Below are 22116 nucleotides of genomic sequence, written 5' to 3'. Positions count from 1 at the left end.
GGCAGTCATCCACACATCTGAAACAAACGCTACAACTGTGAGACCAGCAGCCATTGAATATTTTAGGCATGTTCCCTGTTTTTCTCAGATCAGTTTGTTGGGCTGAAATACTGAGGGGCAGATTGAGACTCATTGGGGCCCAGATCCACCAAAACTTTGTGGCCTCCTTGGAAATCCTTTATCTTTCTCCAAATTCCCATGCACACACTCCTCCTCCCAGTCTGCTTTGAATTCTCACTGACTCACTGCTGCACTGGGCCCCCTCACTGCTCACAGATCCTAAGGATCCAGCAAACCTGCTTTAATTTGCTCCTGCGGGGTGCCAGGGAGAGGCACAGATGGGAGAAAGAAGAAATCAAAATATTCTTAATAATAAATATGCTGCTCTTTTCTATTACATTCATAGATATTAAGGCCAGAAGGGACCATTCTGATAGCCTAGTCTGACCCCCTGTATAATGCAGGCCATCATAGGCGCCAACTTCCCCTCTGCCTGGTGGATGCTCCAGCCCCAGAGCACCCATGCAGTCGGCGCCTATGCTAAGGACTAATTATCCTCACTGTTAGAAATGTGCCCCTTATTTCTAGTCTGAATTTGTCCACAGCTTCAGCTTCCACCCATTGGATCTCATTATGCCTTTTGCTGCTAGATTAAAGAGCCATTTACCATGAGAAATCTTTTCCCCCTGTAGGTACTTGTAGACCATGATCAAGTCACCTCTTAACCTTCTCTTGGATAAATTAAATCATTTAGATTACTTTCTTTCTCATTATGAGGCAAGTTTTCTAGACCTCATATCATTCTTGTAGCTCTTCTCTGAATCCTTTCCAATTTAAGTGTAGACACCAGAACTGGACACAGAATTCCAGCAATGGTCTCACCAATGCTGTATGCAGATGTAGTAAGGCCTCCCTGCTCCTACTTGATGCAATATCTCTGATCTGCTTCGCTATCCAAGGATCACATTTGCCTTAGCTACAGCATTACAGAATTTTGCCATAGCTCTAATTTTTGCAAGTGACATTGCAAGCTGACAGTGACTTTAAAACAAACAAAACTGCATAAAACTGCATTGCCATGAAAGTGCTTTAGTCAGGACCAAAGCATTCTGGTCCCATCTTGGAAAGAGGAATGAGATTTTAGGGAGATTTGCACATTTACATTTTTCACCCAGCTGCTGGTAGGACAAAAGCAAACGAGGTGGGAGAATCCACTGACCTGAGACATCCTGGCTGTCCTGGAACTTGTCAAAGTCCTCCATGTTTGATGAACTCTGATCTTCGTCTGAGTACGACCGGTTGGCGTCACCCTGGAATAGAAAAATCAATGCAAAGGTCTGTGACTCATGAGCCCCCCAGGGGAAGGGATTCTGCTCCCTCTGATTGTCCATTGCTACAGACGATAGAGGAATCCCTGTGTGGTCTGCAAGTGCTTAGTTGCTGAACTCCTGGCCAATGGAGGGAGACTGAGTCACCTTTGCAGGTTCCCTCCTCCATATCAGTGGTTTGACACCCCCAGGAAAGGGTGTCTTCCCCTTAGGCCGTCTCCCTCATCTGCTCCTCACCTCCATGGAGTGGCAACTCACCTCAGCCTGGAAGCCCTCCACCAGGATAGCCACCAGCAGATTGAAGAGGACATAGTTGCCAAAGGTCATGAGGGCCACAAAGTAAAGGGATGCCCACGGTGAGGTGGAGGCCATGCCATTATACAGCACGACGTTCCAGTCCTCCTGGGTCAGGATCTGCAAGACAGAAGAGAGGCTGTGTGAGCCCCCTGGAGCAAAATGAGAGTGGAAGGGATTATAGAGGAAGGAGGCTGCATTAATGAGCAGTGAGAGGAAAATCATCTAACCACCACATGCCTATTGCAGAGTGAGGCTCCCCCATCTTCTCTCAACATCCCACCCCAGGTGCCTAATGACTGCCATTAGTGAACATGGTCCATCTCTCACGCTGTCTCCATGGCAATAGCTCAAGAGACCTCAGGCGAATGGGGAGAGACAGACACACACAAACATAGTGTGCACGCTACGGTGACAACACTAAACACAGGAGTTGTCCCAACAGCTTTGACCTTTCTAAATGCCGCATCCTTCCATTGTCTCCTTGCTTCTTGGAGGTCGCCAAGATGTCAGCTGCTTGATTATACAGCATGTGTCCGTCGCTCCTCTCTCAGGATCACATGCTGGAGCCTCGTGGATTGGTTTTTGTGTCATCAGGAATGAGTGTAACATTCAATTGTACAAACCTACAACTAATTCCTGACCCAATTCACTTTGAGATCCCCCTCCAATCCCATTGTCTGGCCTGCCCATGGAAGCTGTGTTGACTCACCTGGAACACAGTGACGATGGCCCAGAGCAGCGAATCAAAGTTCTTCCGGTCAGGGACTGTGTCTCCGGTGTCTGTCCGGAGGCTGAATTTGCACCCAAAGATGTGCATTCCCAGGATGCTGTTGGGTGGGGAAGAGGAGACGGTGTCCAATTTAAATATCTCTGCCACCAAAATGAGCTTGTTAGAGCAGTTCCCCTTTTTTCTTTCACAATCCAACCTGCTGCCACTTGTCACCAGAGTAAGGGATATAAAAATATACCTAACCCATCAAGATCTACTGGTGAATAAGGCAAAACACTGATCAGCCTGTATCTCCTCGTGCACCCTCTCCTTCCCCCTGCACCACCATACGCATCAAGAACCCCAGCTTCTGGCCACTCCATCCAGTCCTGCCCCCATGGCCGCTAACTCCACCATTCTCTCTTGTTCCATTCCCTGTTTCCACCCACTTCTAGCTTATCTGCATGGTGTGCTGTGAAATACTGCCAGGTGCTCCACACCACACTTCTGTAATAATTAGTGAGGGGGAAAGGGAGGAGTCAGACTGTTCCCTGAAGTGAACAACGGGTCACTGACAGAATTCGCCCTTTCTAATGGAAACCCAGATCAGCAGACTCCCTGGCTGGCAAAGTTTCTCAACCCCCATCAAGCCTCTACTTGTGAACACCTGAGGGCCAGATCCTCAGCTGATACAGTCAATTTACACCAGCTGAGGATCTGTCTCTGAGAACTAACCAAGTTCCTCTTGATGTCTAAAGTAAAGACTTGGGCAGGATGCGTCACAAAGAGATTGGCGCCAGGGTTTGTATATGCCCTGTGATGTCTCCTCAAATTGCTCTGAAGACAACACCTCCTCACCTGAAGATAAAGATGAAGAGCATAAGGAGCATACAGAAGGTGGCCACATTGTCCATGGTCTTCATCAGGACCACCAGCTGGCGTCGCAGAGCAGGCATGAAACGTACGAGCTTCAGCACCCGCAGGAGGCGGAAAGTTCTCAGCACTGACAGCCCCCCATCTGACTGGCCAATGATCTCCCATATGCTGTGGCCCAGAGAGACAAGGAGGAGAGAGAAAGTTGGACAAGGAGAGATGCAGACGGAAAGGGACAAAGAAAGAGAGCGGTAGAAAAACAGGACGGAGGTAGTGAGAGAGGGAGAGAGAACTCTTTCACCAATGCAGCGTCTGTGTGTGTAAAAGAGAGAATCTGTGTGAACTGAGACAGTGTAAAAGAGAATTCTGTGTGAATCAAGTGTGTGTGTTGGTAGGGTGTGCATATGCGTGTGCAAAAAAATCTGGGTGTAAAAGAGAATCTGAATCAGGTATGTGTATGCAGTGTACATTTTGTATGTATATGTCTGTAAAACTGCATTTCTTGCTGGGGAAAATTGAAGAGCTGCTCAGCTACTGGGGCGTGTTCAAATGCTGTATCATAAGGACCTACGGGGGAAAGCTCCTTTATAATACTTTGCACTTCTACAGCATGTTTCATCCAAGTACCTCAAAATGCTTTACATGCACCAACTAATTAAGCCTCACAAACTTCTGAGGTAGATAACTATTATTATCCCCATTTTACAGAGGGGGAAACGGAGGACAGAAAGGTTATGTGACTTGCCCAAGGTCAGTGAGTCAGTGTTCGAGCTGGGAATAAAATCTAGAGCTCCCGATTCTTTGCTTTGTGCATTAAGCATGCTTTCCCTCAGATTGTAACTTATTAAAAAGCTGAAGCAGAAATGGCACAGCAACCCAGTTCAGGCACTGATCTGCCTCTCTGTATCTGCACCTCAGTATCCCCAGCCTGGTCTCCCTATTTTGGGGTCATCACCTGATGATGACAATGATGCTGTCGAAGATGTTGTAGGGATTGCGGAGGTAATCAAAGAGGCCAAAGGCGGCGAGTTTCAGGATCATCTCCAGGGCAAACATGCTGGTGAACACAACATTGCTGATCTCCAAGATGTTGGTCAGTTCTTCTGGCTGCAGGAGCGGCAAAAGCAAGGATCAGACTTGGGCAAGATCTGAAAATGTCACCTCAGAAATCAAAGGATACCGTTCTTGTACGACACACAGTTGTGCATGGATGGGAGTCATGCGGGAAATGGGAAGGACGGTAGAGCTGATTACAGAGGGGACCAATGGTGCCATCTTTGGGCTTTTTTATACTTAAAATGCAACAGTGACACAGCTGTGTTGCTGTGTCACCTCAGTTAGACACTACCTATGCTGACGGGAGGGGTTTTGCCTTCACGTAGGAACTCTACCTCCCTGAGAGGCAGCAGCTAGCTTGACAGAAGAATTTTTCTATCCATCTAGTGCTGGGGGACTTAAGTCAGCTTAACTAAATGGCTCAAGGGTGTGGATTTTTCCACACTCCTTAGTGACGTAGTTATGACGACCTAATTTTCTCATGTAGACCAGACCTCAGTGTTCTCTTTCTCCTTTGTGTTTACACAGTCCCTCCCCAGCAAGCTCCCAACCCTACCTCCCAAACTTCTCCCTGCCCCCTTTCCTTTCTCTTTCCACACATCTGTCCTTTGGTCCCTTGTTTTCTCTCTTTTCTACCCCATTCTCCTTTCTCCCCTCCCCCCATCCTTTTCCTTGCCAGAATTCATTTGCTGGGCCTGCTCTAGCAATCTTTTCTCATACCTTTCTCTTTGCAGTGGTCTAAGTAATTACCCAGGGGAATATCAGAGTGCATGAATAACACATCAGCAATGAGGAGTAGCCTGTTAATGTCTAACAACAAGGGACAGAGAGAACAAGAGGGAATAAGAAACAGAGGGAAATGGACAATGAGGAAGAAAGAGGAAACTGGCGAGATAATGGGAGAAATTCCCAAGAAACAAAACAGGGCAAATATGTCAGTAAAAGGAAATAACTGGTCCAGGCCAGGATATCTGCATCTACTGAATCCGTGACACCTTTTGCCACAGGTAATTCAGCTTCTTCCAGCCAAAGGGTGGTGTGTGTGCGATAGAGAGAAAGAGAGAGCTTTAATGACTCAATCAGTTGAACAAGCCTGAACAAATTCAATTACTCCTTTTGTTTTCAGAATTAATGGATATTTCTTTGCTGTGCTCAGTTCTTGGAGGCCCCTCTGACAAGGCTGGGAAGGGGTCCAGCCTGTTTGCTCAGCAATGATGAAGTGGATGTTTATATGGCTGGGGGCTGTGCTGTCACTATTGATGACATATTCTTTCCATCCTCTCTCAGAAAGGGATGGCCGGGGGAGGGGGTGGTGGTGTTGTGAAGCGGAGGAGGAGCCCTCCCCCCAGTTGATTATAATGGACTCACTTATATGTGTGAGAGTATACTGGCTCCCCTCACTGGCTGAGTTGGAACGCCACTAGGTTAGCCAGCAAGGGCAATGGAAATAAACATAACAATGTCTGACACATTCCTGTCAGTAGGGGGCAGACTCTCTCTTTCTCTTTTGCTCTGTCACACATACTTCAATGAGACTTTAATGGCATGACAAGCAACAAAAGTGTCACCAACGTGAAAGGAAAGTCAGACTCCTTGTGTACATGTCAGTACAAGCTGCCCAGGATAGGATTACATAGCTGAAGTCTGATTCCCCCCACGCTCCCATCCCTTCCATCCCTAAAGGAGCAGCTCCCGTAGTCCAGTCTTAGAGGGAACTGACATGAGCAAGCCTAATACATTCTATCCTCTAGGGGGCAGCAGCATTCACTCTCTGGTGTACACAGGCCCCTACACATTGGGTGTCCATCACAGATCCACTTGGCCTCTTTCCTCTGTGGGGCTGAGCTACCCATAAATGCCAGGTCATACTTCTGACATAACACAAAATTAGTGACAGAGAGACTGCTGGCGCCCCCTGGTGGTGATAAGAGAGGACAGGCGGGGGAGCCCATTGGGAAAGGAGACGGGGACTGCATCCAGGTCTAAGCAAATGTTCTCCACTGAAGTGAGCACTGCCCCATGGGGCCCCGTGCGGAGGAGACTCATTGACTCACCTTTTTATTGATGATGACAAGGACAGGGTTACTGTCCTTTTAAAGGAAAGGTACTTAAATTAAGAAAATAATGGGGTCTCCTCCCTTCCCCATAGGCTGTACCAGCAGTACATTGGGGGGAGGGGTGCTCACACACACAGTAATACAGTTCTGGTTCTTTCCCTCCTGCCTCCTCCCATGGGCTGCACCCAGAGTCCAGTCCAGGAGGCACAAGAATCCAACTCTGATTGTTCTTATCCCAAGTAAATTAATGGACTGGAGCCTGCTCCCAAGTCACCGTACCCTCCATGTCCTTTTCTAACTGAGCTCTCATTCCAGTTACTGAAGCCAGTCACCCACCCCAAAGCATATTCTTTATGAAAATTTCAGAGTAACAGCCGTGTTAGTCTGTATTCGCAAAAAGAAAAGGAGTACTTGTGGCACCTTAGACACTAACCAATTTATTTGAGCATGAGCTTTCGTGAGCTACAGCTCACTTCATCGGATGCATACCGTGGAAACTGCAGCAGACTTTATATACACACAGAGAATATGAAACAATACCTCCTCCCACCCCACTGTCCTGCTGGTAATAGCTTATCTAAAGTGATCATCAGGTTGGGCCATTTCCAGCACAAATCCAGGTTTTCTCACCCTCCACCCCCCCACACAAATTCACTCTCCTTTGTGTGGGGGGGTGGAGGGTGAGAAAACCTGGATTTGTGCTGGAAATGGCCCAACCTGATGATCACTTTAGATAAGCTATTACCAGCAGGACAGTGGGGTGGGAGGAGGTATTGTTTCATATTCTCTGTGTGTATATAAAGTCTGCTGCAGTTTCCACGGTATGCATCCGATGAAGTGAGCTGTAGCTCACGAAAGCTCATGCTCAAATAAATTGGTTAGTCTCTAAGGTGCCACAAGTACTCCTTTTCTTTATGAAAATATGCTTATGATATGAATATGACATAACTGAGATATACTTTATGCACGATGGCTCGTGTAAGATATCATTGGAAAGGTTATCATTTACTAAATGTGATTATCCAATTTGTATGCTTGTATCATTTCTGTATCTGAAGCTAGGAATATTGACTATGTATCTATATTTCAACTATGTTACTTTTGCATGACGCTCCCTGCTAACACTTGAGGTACAACAATGAAAACCTGGAGAGTGCTGATGGCCCATCAGCAAGTGACAATGGACTGTAAAAGAGCTTAGTCTTCCTGTGAACCTGTGGGTCAGCCTCTGAAGAATGGCTACAGGGGCCCTACAGAGTCATGTGACCATGTCACCTGATACTGGAACCCAGCTTGAATTCTGTACTTTTCCACAAGAAGCTGGGGAGGGGGAGGGGTGTCAAACTGGGAAACAAAGGACTCGTGCTTTATGCAAATCCTATTTAAGGGTGGGGAGTGAGGTAATCCAGGTAGTCAGTTCTCCCCTGCTACGCCACCCAAGATGACTGCTGGAAACAACTAAGACTGAACTGGGGGAAAGAAAGAACTGGACTGAGGCTGGAAGGGTATCTGGCCTGTGAAGAAGATTAGAACCACATTTAGGAAGAACTTACATGTAACCAGTTTCTTTAGTGTATTAAGCTTAGTTTGCATGCTCTTTTTTATTTTCTTAGTAATCTGCCTTGTTCTGTCTGCTACCTCCTTAACTACTTAAAATACACCTATTATAGTTAATAAATTTATTTCTGGTTTCTAATATAACCCAGTTTATGTGATTTCTAACTGGGGGGTGGGGTGAGGAGTTGTGCATACCCTCTGCCACATTGAGAGAAGAGGTGAATTTCATATAATTTTGGGTTTGTACTCCAAGGCGGGGGCGAGGGGTGGACATCTGTGTGCTGTGGCAAGCCCTTTAAACTGAGCCTTCCCAGAGCAGACTCTGTCTCTCTGTGCAGCTGGATGTGGCCCTGCCTGAGTGCTTGGCTGGGAAAGGCTGGGGAGCCTACCCCAGCAAGACCAGGTAAAAGGGGGCCCAGGCTGGCAGAACAGTCTGACTCAGTGGTGTCCCAGCATACCAGGTGACATCCCAGGGGGTCCAGCCCATCACAACTGTCCCCTCCATGTCCTTTTCTAACTGAGCTTTCATTCCAGCTCCTGAAGCCAGCCCCCCAACCCCAACCATCCATGTGCCTGTATCGTATTTGACACATGCTGACCCAAAACCACTTCTTCACTCAATCCTTTCTCTCCTCAGCACCTCTACCTTTCCCCTTCTTCACTAGGACCTGGCTTTGATTTCATTCTGGCTGGGGGAAGGGGAAATTGCAGGCTCTCCCCATGCCACAGAATTTTATACCCTGCTGGTTTCTCTAAAATCAAAATAAAAAACAGGGAGGCTCAATTTTCATCCATAATTACATTTGAATAACAAAACGGGTCCTGAAAAACTAGGGAGAGAGACAAAGAGAGAGCACGGGGAGGAGAGAGATGAAGATAACCTCAAAGCCAGGCAGTAATGACACTAGCAGGGAATGAGATGCCCATATGCTAAACAGAGACGCCAATTTCAGCATGAATCAAATGATTATGTCAATGCGGATGAAGAATGTAAAAAGACGACAGGGTATAATGGTGGATTAGCCTGCTCTGTGCTGTCCACACATCTGCTCTCTCACTGTCTTGTAGGGCGCAACTGATGTTTTAAAAGTCATGCTTGCATCTCTCTTAAGGAAAAGGTTACCTGTTCTCTCCAGCCCTCCTCCCCTCCCTGACATCTGTTTCTCTAGTCAAGCCCACACCTGTTAATCTTTTTCTAATGGGCCATCAATCTCCTCCTTCCCCCAAGCATTCTTCCTAGAGAGAGGGGCAGGAAGGGAGGAAGGGAAAGGCAGGGATGAGGGGGGAGGGAATAGGAAGGGTGAGATAAGGGGAGAAAAGGAAAGAGGAAAAAACAAAACAGTTCCATTCCGCCGAAAAAAGGAAGAAGGAGAGATGGTAAAGAATAGGAGAGAAAAGAGAGAGGACAGAAAGGAAGAGAAAAAGTGATACAAAGAAAGATTAAAGACGAAGTGGAAAAATTAAAAAAAAGGCGATAAAGGGAGGGAGAGGAGCCAGCTGGATCCATGAGGCCTGAGGCAACATACTCCTAGAGCAGAGACAGACCCTGCATTGCAGCTATTTCTGGAGAGACAGATAATTAGCCAGAGTGAAAAGAACCATTAGCGTTGAGCCCAAGGTGCTGTTGGTGGGGCTAGAGGCCCCCATCCTCCAAGAGAGTTTCCAACCATCTGGGACTAGCAATACCATCATGTGTTTTCAGCTTAACTATGACTGACAGTGGACACAGCTGTTGGCTGGGGCAGAGTGTGGGGGCGGGGAGGAGGGAGCTTCTCTCTGGCAGAGGAAGGGTAATCTTGAAGGAGGGGGGGAGGCTGAAAGGAAGCCAATCACTCTCCTTCCGGCTGCTCCCACACAAATAACCACAACCAACTGGTTTATGCCGGGTTGTAGAAAACTGCTTTGAATCAAATAAATAGCAGCCCATCATTCTTTCCCCACTACTTTTTTTGAGGTTTAACAAAAACATGGTTCCACTTTCCTTCTTGAGTCATTTCCAGGATTCCTGGCTCTTTCCAGAGTCAGTAAAACTGACAAAGCCATGACAAAAGGTCTGCAATTCACACCTAAGTTCCCTCTAAGCTGCATGGCCACCTATTAAGTGCCATGCAGGCGCTCAGGGCTGCAGCGGGGAGAGATTCCTCTTCCCCAGCCCTGACCCAACCCAACCTAACCCAGCCTGGCCTGGACCTGCCGCAGCCGTGGGAGAGGCACCCTTCCCCTGGCCACAACCTAGTTTGGACTGGACCTGCCACAGCCATGGGACAGGCACCTCTCCCATGGCCCCAACTCAGCCCCAGCCTGGACCTGCCGTGCCAGGGAGAGGCACCTCTCCCCCGAAGCTGAGGTGCTGCTGTGGGGAGAGAAAGCTGGGGGAGTCCTCTCTCCCCATCGCAGCCCCGGGGCAGCCTGTACTCCAAACCCCTCATCCCCCAGGCCCACCCCAGAGCCCCCAGCTGAAGCCGCCCACCCCAACCCTCTGCCTCAGCCTTGATCTCCTCATCCCCGGCCCCACCCCAGAGCCCACACCCCCAGACGGAGCTGTCACCCCCCACACCCCAACCCTCTGACCCAGCCCTGAGCCCCCTCCCACACTCCAAACCCCTCGGCCCCATGCCTACCACATGAATTTTCTAACGTGCACCAATATGAAGGTGATATGTGACACATCACCTCCATATTGGTGCACATAACAAAATTAATTCAGCACATGGGTTGGATTCACACCATCTCCTGCCTAGCCAGAAGCAGAAAGTATCAGAAACCTCCCCAGCACAGAAGCCTGTTTTCTCTCTCGCACACAGGATTGCCAGCCCAGAGCATGCACAAGTCTCACACATGAGCACTGGGGAAAAACACTTAAATGGAACTTTTCCTAAGTATGGAGTGTTTGGGCCCAAGTAGGGGAGGGGGAAGGAAGCAGTCAGATGTGAATGGGGTGCGGGGGGGGGGGGTGGATGTCATGGTTCGGGCCACTTTTTCTTGTCTCAGAACTAGTTTGTCTATCCTGAATCTGGATTTCTTTCCAACTCCATGAAACTATCTGATTCAGATTCCCACGGCAGTGAACCCTCTCTCCCTACTAGGATTAAGCAGATCTGTGAAACAATGTAGTCCACCTTTATGCTGAGGGAAGCTGATTTCATTTGGAGCCCCCCCTTAATGATCAGATGATGGAGCTGGGATGAAGGAGAGCAGCTGTTTGGTCTTGACTCCCCTCACCACACATTTCCTTACTTGAACAAAGGAATTGCTATCCTGGATAAGACCCTAGGGTCCATCTAGTCCAATATTCTCTCTCTGACTGGGACCAGTACTAGATGCTTCAGAAGGAGATGCAAGAACACCTGTAGTGTATCAGATGACCTGTCCATACAGGGAATTTCTCCCCCCATGTCTAAATTGGCAACTATGCAGAAATCTTACTGGGGTGACTCCCTGTGGGATCATAAGACCAGCCCCATGTATCAGTACTCAGATATCAGGATGATAAGTACCTTATAAATATAATAGAGAGATTTCTCTAGTCTGGTCATATTTGTAAATTACATCAAAGTAACCCAACAGTAACTGGAGAATCATAGAAATTACAGATGGAAATTTGGTCACATGTAGTCCAATCTCCATCCCACATCCAATTCAGGATTTCACAATTCTTTGTCTTAGTCACTTTTAGACAACTTAGGTGATGGGGTCTCCATCAGTACCCTGGGCAGATCAGTCAATAGTTTAATAAATCTCACTTCAGGAAGGTATTATTAACAGTATTTATTATTTATATTATGGTAACACCCAGAAGCCACAGTGAGGATAAGACAGTTACCTTTTCCGTAACTGGCGTTCTTCAAGATGTGTTGCTCAGGTCTATTCCACAATAGGTGTGCATGCTCGCCATGTGCACCGGTGCCGGAAGGTTTTCCCCTAGCAGTACCCGTAGGGGGGAGTGCCCTCCGGGACCCCTGGAGTGGCGCCTGCCTGGCGCAGTATAAGGGGAGCTGCACACTCCCCCCACCTTCAGTTCCTTCTTACCAGACAACTCCGACAGAGGGGATGGAGGGCGCGATGTGAAATAGACATGAGCGACACATCTCGAAGAACACCAGTTACAGAAAAGCTAACTGTCTTTGCTTCTTCGAGTGATTGCTCATGTGTATTCCACAACAGGTGATTCCAAGCTATATCTGTTGGAGGTGGGTAGGAGTTCACAAGTTCCCAGGATGGAGGACAGTTCTGCCGAACCCGGCGAAATCCCTGGTTTGGGGGACGATCGCATAGTGCGAGGTGAATGTGTGAGCCAAAGACCACATGGCGGCCCTACAAATGTCCTGGATGGGGACGTGGGCCACAAAGGCAGCCGACAAGGCCTGCGCCCAAGACAAGTGTGCCCTCACAATGGGTTGTGGGGGGACACCCGCCAGCTCATAACAGGAACAGATGCACAAAGTGATTCAATTGGAAAGCCGCTGAGTGGAAATCGGCTGGTCCCTCACAAGCTCAGACGAGGTGATGAACACCTGCGAGGACTTTCTGAATGCCTTGGTCCTCTTGAGGTAGAAAGCCAGAGCCCGCTGCACATTGAGTGTGTGGAGATGGCGCTCCTTACTGGACACGTGAGGCGTGGGGCAGAGGACCCATAGAAAAATGTCCTGACCCATGTGGTAGTCGGAGACCACCTTTGGGAGGAACACGGGGTGTGGGCGGAGCTGGACCTTGTCTTTATGAAAGACCGTGTACGGTGGCTCAGAGGTCAGGGCCCTCAGCTCTGAGACTCACCTGGCCGACGTGATTGCAACCAGGAAGGCCACCTTCCACAAGAGGTGAAACCAGGAGCACGTGGCCAGTGGTTCAAACGGGGGCCCCATGAGACGAGCCAACACCAGGTTTAGGTCCCACTGCGGGACTGGGGGTCTAGAATACGGAAAAAGAAGGTCCAAACCCTTAAGGAACCAGACAGCCATAGCATGGGAAAATACCGTGTGCCCTTGCACCAGCGGATGGAAGGCCGATATGGCTGCCAGGTGCACCTTGACTGACAAGGGCGCCAGGCCTGGGCCCTCAGGTGGAGGAGGTAATCAAGTATAAGTTGGATTGGGGCAGTCACTGGGGAGACACCCTGGTCCGCCACCCACCTAGAAAACTGGGACCACTTTGCCAAATAAGCGCGGCAAGTGAAGAGCCATCTACTTTTGAGGAGGATATGCTGAACCTGCTCTGAGCACGTCCCTTCCTCTCCACCTAATCACTGAGCAGCCATGCCATGAAGTGAAGAGTCACCAGGTTGGGGTGGAGGAGGTGGCCCTGGTCCTGAGAGAGCAGGTCCGGGCAGAGTGGCAATGGCCACGGCGGAGCTACCGCCAGGCCCGTGAAGGTCCCATACCAATGCTGCCTGGGCCACACCGGGGCAATCAGGAGGACCCAGACCTTGTCTGTCTTTATCTACTCCAGGACCCTGCTGATTAGAGGGAACAGGGGAAAGGCATAGAGAAGCTGGCCTGACCAGGACAGGAGAAAGGCATCGGACATAGAGCCCCTCCCCAGGCATTGCCAGTTCTGCCAAGTCACGAACAGGTCCACCTGGGGAGTTCCCCACCTTTGGAAGAGCCGGTGGGCCACTTCTGGGTGCAGGGACCACTTGTGTTGTGAGGAAAAGTCCCTGCTCAAGCGATCCGCCCTCTTGTTCTGGGCGCCCGGTAGGTGGAAGGCTTTCAGGTGGATGTCGTGGGCTATACAGAAGTCCCACAGCCTGAGGGATTCGCGGCAGAGGGCAGAGGATCAGGCCCGCCTTGCCTGTTGATATAGAACATTGAGCCATGTTGTTTGTGAGGACACTGAGTACCTTCCCCTCCAGGTGCGAGCGGAAGGCCATATATGTCAGCTGAATCACCCTGAGCTCCTTGATGTTTATATGCAAGGTCAGGTCTTGAGCCAACCACAGGCCTTGGGTCTGAAAGTTCCCCACATGGGCCCCCCAACCCAGGTCCGATGCATCGGACACCAGCTCCAACAACAGACCCCTGTCCCTGAATGGGACCCCTTGGAGCATGTTGTTTGGGATGGACCACCACCGTAGGGAAGTGATCACAGAGTCTGGCATGGTGAGGACCTTGTCCATCCTGTCCGTGGCCTGGGAGAACTTTGAGGCCAACCAGAGCTGGAGGGGCCTCATCCTGAGTCTGGCATAACGGACCACGTATGTCCGACATGTGACCCCAGAGTTGTAGGCAAACCCTGGCTGTTGTCACCGGCAGCCTTGTGACCGACTCGATGAAACCTTTCAGGGTCTCAAATCTGTCTGGTGGCATAGAGACCCTGGCTGACACTGCGTCCAGGAGCGCCCCAATAAACTCTATGAGTTGGACCGGGACTAACGTGGACTTGGTGTTGTTTACCAACAGGCCCAACAGGCGGTGCACGTGGACAGGAGGAGCGCCACGTGATCCCACACCTGCGACCGGGAGGTGCCCTTGACAAGCCAATTGTCCAGATAGGGAAATATCTGGACCCCCGCTGTCTGAGGAAGGCCGCTACCACTGACATGAATTTTGTAAACACCCTGGGGGCAGTGGACAGACCAAACAGGAGAACCGTGAATTGGTAGTGATTCTGTCTCACCACGAAATGGAGAAGCGCCTGTGCCCCTCGAATATGTGGATGTGGAAGCACGCGTCCTGTAGATCGAGGGCAGCGTACCAGTCCCCGGGATCCAGGGAGGGGATGATGGAGGCCAGGGAGACCACGCAGAACTTGAGCTTCACCATGTACTGATTCAGACCTCGGAGGTCTAGGATGGGCTTGAGCCCCCCTTCGGCCTTCGGGATAAGGAAATAACGGGAGTGATACCCCTTGCCCATGAACTCCTTGGACACTACCTCTATTGCCCGTAGACCTAGGAGCCGCCCCACCTCCTGCTCGAGCAGAGCTTCGTGCGAGGGATCCCCCAAGGGGGATGAGGGTGGGGGGTGGTTGGGCGGGGAGGAAATAAACTGGAGGGTGTAACCCCAGGAGATGGAGTTGAGGACCCATCGGTCCAAGGTTAGCCGCAACCATTCCAGGAGGAAAGCACACAACCGGTTGGAGAAGGGAAGCTTTATTGGGGGTGGATCCCTGATGAGGACTGGTGGGGTGCCCCCGAGTGTCCTGTCAAAAACGCTTTTTCTCCATCTGCTTGCCCTTGGAGGATCCAGGCTGGGAGGCAGGCTGAGACTGCCTCTGAGGGCATCTCTTATTGTCCCGCTGCGGCCTTGGCGGGAGTCTGCTGCGGCTTGAACTTAGATTTTGCTGGAGCTGGGACATAGAGGCCCAGAATCTGGAGGGTCGTGCTGGAGTCTTTCATGTCATGAAGCCTTGTATCTGTTTCCTCTGCAAACAGAGCTTTCCCGTCAAACAGGAGATCTTGCATGGAAGACTGCGTCTCACTGGACAGCCCAGAGAACAGGAGTCATGACGCCCATCTCATGGACACCGCGGAGGCCACTGATCGTGCGGCAATGTCCACAGCATCTGAGGCTGCCTGCAGGGATGCCCTAGCGGCTGCTGCCCCTTTCTCCACTAGCACCTTGAACTTCTTCCTATCGTGCTCCTGGACTTGAGCAGGGAGCCCCACAGATTGAATTCATACCGGCCCAGGAGAGCCTGATGGTTTGCCACTCGTAACTGGAAGCTTGAAGATGACTAAACTTTCCTTCCGAAAGAGTCCAGTCTCCGAGAGTCTTTGTTCTTTGGGGTCGGGGCTGGCTGACCCTGCTGTTCCCTGTGGTTGACTGACTTGACCACCAGGGAGTTGGGCTCCGGGTGGGTATACAAGTACTCATGCCCCTTAGCGCGTACAAAGTACTTGCGTTCCACCTTTCAGAGATGGGGGCCAACAAGGCCAGTGTTTGCCACACAGCATTTGAAATCTTAGCCACCCCTTCATGGAGAGGCAAGGCCACCCTACCCGGTGCCGAAGGGGACAACACGTTAAACAGGGAGTCTGAGGGCTCCTCCATCTCCTCTGCCTGGAGGTGGAGGCTTGCTGCCACCCTCTTTAAGAAGGTGGGCCCTGAAGTCCTCCTGCCGGACGGAGGGGGGCAGGGCCGCAATCACCTCCTCCGGGCAGGGCGAAGAGGCCAGTGCAGTGCTCTGGGTGTCGGTCGGCACTGGAGGGTCCACCACCTGATTGGACTCCAGGCATGGTGCCGAGGACGCATGTCCCACTGCCTCCTTTCTCAGGGGTCTGGAGAGGGTGGCTGACGGTGCCTCTGAAGCTCTGGCCACCGAGCGAGCTCCCATCAGGGGCTGCGCCGGAGGCCACAGTGCCCACTGGTACAATTGGGCCGGCCACGACGCTTGGTGCCACTGCATCTGCTGTGGCCCCGGTGGGGCCGACTGTTGGGTTGGCTGGCCTGGCCCATCGAAGGACGGCTACAAATGGAGACCAGGCTGGGGTAAGATCTGCTGCTGTCTCTGGACTGGGAGGAGCAGCGGTGCCGGGATCTATGACAGCCATGGGACTGCGATCTCGACGTGGAGGACTGGTACCAGCGGTAACAGCTGCTCCACGAATGGCCTCGATGGGCAGACCCACGACAGCGAAACGCCGGCAATTGACTCCCGGGGCTGCGATGTCTTGGTGGAGACTTGGAGCGGGAGTCCGAGCAGGAACGGCATCGATGACCGTGCCATGATCGACTGCAGTACCCTCTCCGAGACGAGGACCAATGGCGACGCCTGCCGCAGTCCCGCCGATATTCGCTCCTTGAGGACGAGCGGTGCTGCGAGTCCCAGCCAGATGGAACCCAGCCAGAGTCTGGTCAGCGTCGAGGGCAATCCACCTGGACTCTGCCCTGAGCGATTGCTGGGTGGTGATTGGGGTCTCTTGACCGAGACCGGTACCAGGCCAGAGGCAACTGTGGAGATCCCAGTGGTGGCTTGCCTCTGGAGCACGGGGCTGACATCGGCGGAGCCCCGGGCACCGGCATGGACATAACGTCCCAGGCCGCCTAGAGGGTTTCAGGCATGGACGGCATCCGGATATCTGGAGAGGCCTGTTCCAAAGGGGCTGGGCTACTCCGCTCAACGTGAATTGGAGGCCCGGGTCCCGGTGGGGATCGAGGACTGCCTGACATGGGCCTAGACTCTGTCCCAAACTTCCCTTGGTGCTGCTGAGAAGAGGGAGTCTTCTTGGCCCTCTTGGTGTGCCCCGTTGACGGGAAGTGGTGCCGACTGGTCGATGGCACCAGAGGGTTGCCGCATACCGATGCCGTGGTGCCGGGTACCTGTTCGGAGCGGCGTGCCCAGGTCGGGGTCAGCGCCGACTCCATCAGGATGGCCCGGAGCCTAATGTCCCTTTCTCTATTGGTCTGAGGCTTAAATGACTTGCAATCTTGCACCGTTCGCTGATATGGGTTTCTCCCAAGCAGCACAAACAGTCTGCGTGCGGGTCACTTCTTGGTATAGAACGCCTGCAAGAGCCACATGACTTAAACCCCGGGGCGCAGGGTATGCCCCGGCCCGGGCTCACTTACTGACTAAACTAACTAAACAGCTAACTAACTACAGGTACTAACACTGAACGAACGAACAGTTCTGGGGATGAGCTACAGCAAAGCTGGAGCAGAGCAGTTCTGATGCACCTTCACTGGCAGCAGGAAGGAACTGAGGAGGGGGAGCACACAGCTCCCCTTATACCGTGCCAGGCAGGCGCCACTCCAGGGGTCGCGGGGGGCGCTCCCCCCTACGGGTACTGCTAGGGGAAAAAATTCTGGCACCGGTGCACATGGCGAGCACAGACACCTATTGTGGAATACACATGAGCAATCACTCGAAGAAGAACCCATTGTGCTGGGTGCTGTACCAATACACAGGACGATATGGCCCTGAAGAGCTGATAAGCCAAGAATCTTGAGAAAGAATTCTTTATCTCCACCTCAGATTTTCCTTTGCTAAATTTCATTCCGTTGCTCCTAGTCATACCCCCTCCAATGACCCTGAACAATTCCTCTCCCTGACTGGGGTTTACACCCTTTGAACACTTGTGGCCAGTGATCATGTTGTCCTGTGCCTCACCCCTTAGTCATAGCTTAGCTAAGTGGTACAGATTCAGCTCTTTTAATCTTTTCTCATGATTCAGCCCCTTCCATCTCCTGGTAATTTGTATTGCTCGACTCTGAGCTCCCTGCAGCTCAACAGCATTTTTTGGGTACTGAGGTGCCCAGAGCAGTTTTTACTCTGGGATCAAACTGTGGCTACTCCTACTCCTATCAGAGGGCTAGGCGAGGGTAGGAAACACAGTCTCGTGGATAGGGTATTGGACGAGGACTGAGGAGCCTTGGAGGTCAATTCATGGCTCAGTCAGAGACTTCCTGTGTGGCTTTGGGCAGGGCACTTAATCTACCCGGTGCCTCAGTTCCCCATCCGTAAGGGGATGATAACCCTTCTCTACCTCACAGGCATGCTGTTAGGATAAAATCCATTAATGACTGTGAGGTGCTTGGAGACTAGTGTGATGACAGCTATACACGTACCTAGATAGATACTTGCTTTCCGTGTCATGATCCACCTGCCAATTGATGCTGCCAGACCTACAGACCAGCTCAGGGCCCCCAAAGGGAATGGGAAGACCACAAGACTTACCAGCTTTCCTCAGTCCTCCACAGATAGACTGTGCTTGTGCTTCTCTTAATTAAGCTGGAAAGACTAGCTAGCGGATGGATTTGAATTCAGATGCTGGTGAAGTCTCTGTGACATCCCTAGAGAGCACATTAAACTAAACCAAACAGTCTAAGGATTCAGTCAGCTAATGAAGAGAGAAATGAGGGAGAGAGATGGGGGAGTGGAAAAGACAAGGGAAAAGAAAAGAGAGGGAAAGAGGAGACAAAGAGAGAAAGAAAAGTAGGGGATGAAACAGATGAGGGAGGGAGATGGCCATGGCCAACATGACTGAGTGCAGAAGCAGGCACAGGATATCCCCCGCACGGTCCTTACTCCATCTCAAACCCATGATGGGACCCCATGCACTGTCACCTGTGTCCAAACTGTTTTGTCTCCACCTCTGCTAGGTTGTAAGCTCTTTGGGGCAGGGTCTGTGTCTCCTTAAGATATTTATACAACATTGAGCGCTCTGTTGGCACTCAATAAACAATCACAACAGGAGGGAGAGGAGAGATTTAATGTCAAGAGGAAGTGAGTCAAGAGCCTCTCCTCAGGTCCTCACTGGGTCATTTAACTTTAGATGCTGCCTAAGGAGACCCACCACTGGATACAGCTCAGGTCTAGACCATGTGGTTCGGCAGGCCCATGCTGCCTGATTCTACCCCAGGCAACCAAAAGTGCCAAAGCCCCCCCCTTAACCCCCTTCCCCATTCTAAGTTGCCAGATATTATTCTGGCCGATAGGGTTTAAGGTGCCCACTTCCCCACAAGGGTGTGTTACCTGTTCATGGTGCTCAATGCCCATGCTGATGGTGTTTACTAGGATGGCTATCATGATCCCACGGTTGAAGTACTTGCTGTCCACAATCCCCCTTAGTTTGACCCTCACTTCTCGCCACAGGTCACTACAGAGCCTCAGCCATCCGCCCTCTTCCCCCTCCTCTTCCTCCTTCTCCAGATCTGTGGCACCCTTGCTTCCTCTTCTTCCTTCTCCTTGCTCTTTGCCAGCCCCTCCTTCCTCCTGGTCCGAATCAGCACTGTCCAGGATGGAGAGCCTCCGGGCTGCCTCATGCTGCACCCTGTGACATCTGGGGCAGTTGTTGGGGTCAGAGGTCAGGGTCATAGCAATGGGCTGGACGAGGGCATGAGGAGTGTATTCGAGAGAGTTGTGTTTCCGGCAATGCCCTGGGGAAAGAAATCATTACAATTAAAGGAACAGGGCTCAATTTTCAAATAAGGCATACAAATCAATGCACCACTTGTGTGCTTAAATAGCAAGAAGGCACCGAAAGTGGAAAGCCAGACTTTTTAACAGTGGGGGTGATTAAAGACTGGAACAGCTTATCTAGGGAAGTGGTAAATTCATCATCATTTGGAGTCTTTAAATTGAGATTGGATGCCTCTGTAAAACATACACTCTAGTTCAGCCACAAGTGATTAGGCTCAACATTATTCCCTCACACCGTAGGGAAGAATTATTTCCTCCGCTGCATGAATCAGGGAGTGAAATTCTATGGCCTGTGTCACACAGGAGATTGGACGAAATGATCACAGTCATCCCTTCTGGCCTTAAAATCAATGAGAGCATATGGAGCGCCTAAAGGCAGAACTGGGCCCCCTGATTTAGGAACCCTTTGACAGCATCTTAAAGAGCCAGAAGAGTGACTTTGAAAATGGCATTACTTTATACAGTAACTCCTCACTTAAAGTCGTCCTGGTTAATGTTGTTTCGTTGCTGATCAAGTAGAGAACATGCTCGTTTAAAGTTTCAGAATAACAGCTGTGTTAGTCTGTATTTGCAAAAAGAAAAGGAGTACTTGTGGCACCTTAGAGACTAACCAATTTATTTGAGCATAAGCTTTCGTGAGCTACAGCTCACTTCATCGGATGCATACTGTGGAAAGTGTAGAAGATCTTTTTATACAACACTCCCGTATAACATTGGTTGGTAGGCTCCTGCTTTGTCCGCTGCTTGCAGGAAGAAGCAGCCCATTGCAGCTAGCTGGTGGGGGCTTGGAACCAGGGTGGGCCGGCAGCCCCCCCATCAGCTCTCCGCTCCCCTAAGTTCCCTGTGCGGCAGCGGCCCAGCAGGCTGTCAATTGCCGGCAGTTCAGCTGTTCCTCCCCCCACTGCTGTGTGCTGCTCCTGCCCTCTGCCTTGGAGCTGCTCCCCGGAGCCTCCTACTTGCTGTGCAGGGGCGGAGGAGAAGAGGGGGGCTAATGTTAGGGTGTCCCCTTCCCCCCTGCTCCTGCCCCCCGCTACTTTACCCCATCTCCACAGAGTGGGGTGGGGGACAGGACAGGGCTCAGAATGGAGGGAGCTTGCTGGTAGAAGCTGCTGTCTCAACTTGCTGATCTACTTAAAAAGGCAATGTACTTAGAGTCGGGTCAGCGTACTTAAAGGGGCAATGCATCTCTCTCTCTCACACACACAGTGTGTCTCTCTGTCTCTCTCTGCCATGCTGTCTCCCCTCCTTCCATTCATGCTGCCTTGTAGAGTGTGAGGCTACATTAACAATGGGTTAACCCTTGAGGGCTCAGTAGAGTGCTAGTTCATCGTTTAGCAGTAAGTCATTCCCTGGGAAATATCCCACCCTCTTCCACCCTCTGACTTCACCACCTCAACCAAGCTTCACAATCATTATTGCTGTGTACAGTATTAAATTGTTTGTTTAAAACTTATACTGTGTATATGTGTGTATATATATATAGACTTTTGTCTGGTGAAAAACATTTCAGTGGAACCTAACCCCCCCATTTACATTAATTCTTATGAGGAAATTGGATTCGCTTAACATCGTTTCGCTTAAAGTAGCATTTTTCAGGAACATAAACTACAACGTTAAGCGAGGAGTTACTGTACATGACACTGTGCGTATGAGATCAGATCTGTTGGCTTTAGTGACCTAAGTTTTTATTCCTTTTTCCTCCTGTTAGCTCTGCAGAACCAACACAGCTATGCGAGCGTGAGTCAGAGTCCAGTGCTACAACAAATTGCCAGCTGCAGAAACTTTATTATTGGTGAACAGGCGCAAAAGTGAAAGGCTGAGCCTGCAAGGCTGGCAGTTAGAAATTTTATCTGTTCACTCGTAAACTGAACTCACTTGATATGGAAGCCTTTGAGACAATTAACATAGAACCCATAAAGCCATTTTTATTGTCACTCTTCAGACTAGAACTGCAATTTAAATTATACAATTGTACCTCACGTCTAATTTTACACATTCAAAAAATGTTTTCCCTGGCCCTTCAAAAATTATGCTGTCCCCCCTCCCCCCAATTCTGCCAATACACCTCAAAACTGTATACTTCAGCATTCCCTTCTATTCTGGTCCTGGGACACCCCCCACCACTTCACTGCCAAAACACCTCAATCCTGATCTGCAATACCTTTGTTCCTTAATCTTGAGGTCCCAGAGGGTCTGCTTAAGCAGCTCAATTCCCCTCTCTCCCACTCTGCTAATGCACTTAAACCAATTTGCAATACCCTCTGCTATTCCAGATCTGGAACCCTTTACAAGCACCTGTTGATACCTCTCAATCCTATCATTCAGCAGGCCCTGGAATGCTAGATCTGGCTTTCCCCCACAATTCCTGCCAGAAACACCT

The 22116-nt window shown here is 50.5% G+C and overlaps 1 protein-coding gene across 3 annotated transcripts in view; it reads right to left on the bottom strand.

The window, feature by feature from the left end:
• Positions 1-22116, bottom strand: part of CACNA1I (calcium voltage-gated channel subunit alpha1 I) — a 132512-nt gene that overhangs the window by 46053 nt on the left and 64343 nt on the right. For all 3 annotated transcript variants that reach the window (XM_048834627.2, XM_048834615.2, XM_075124188.1), the window contains 6 exons: positions 19290-19693; positions 4163-4314; positions 3193-3378; positions 2335-2452; positions 1587-1742; positions 1220-1310 (listed from right to left, as the gene is read on the bottom strand). In XM_048834627.2, coding sequence (XP_048690584.1) covers positions 1220-1310; positions 1587-1742; positions 2335-2452; positions 3193-3378; positions 4163-4314; positions 19290-19693 — 1107 coding nt within the window. The remainder of the gene's footprint in view (positions 1-1219; positions 1311-1586; positions 1743-2334; positions 2453-3192; positions 3379-4162; positions 4315-19289; positions 19694-22116) is intronic.

This window comes from Caretta caretta, chromosome 1 (genome assembly GCF_965140235.1).
Source record: "Caretta caretta isolate rCarCar2 chromosome 1, rCarCar1.hap1, whole genome shotgun sequence".
Classification (NCBI taxonomy): Eukaryota; Metazoa; Chordata; order Testudines; family Cheloniidae; genus Caretta; species Caretta caretta.
Note: the sequence above shows the minus strand (reverse complement) of the source record. Positions and strands in the feature narration are given on the sequence as shown.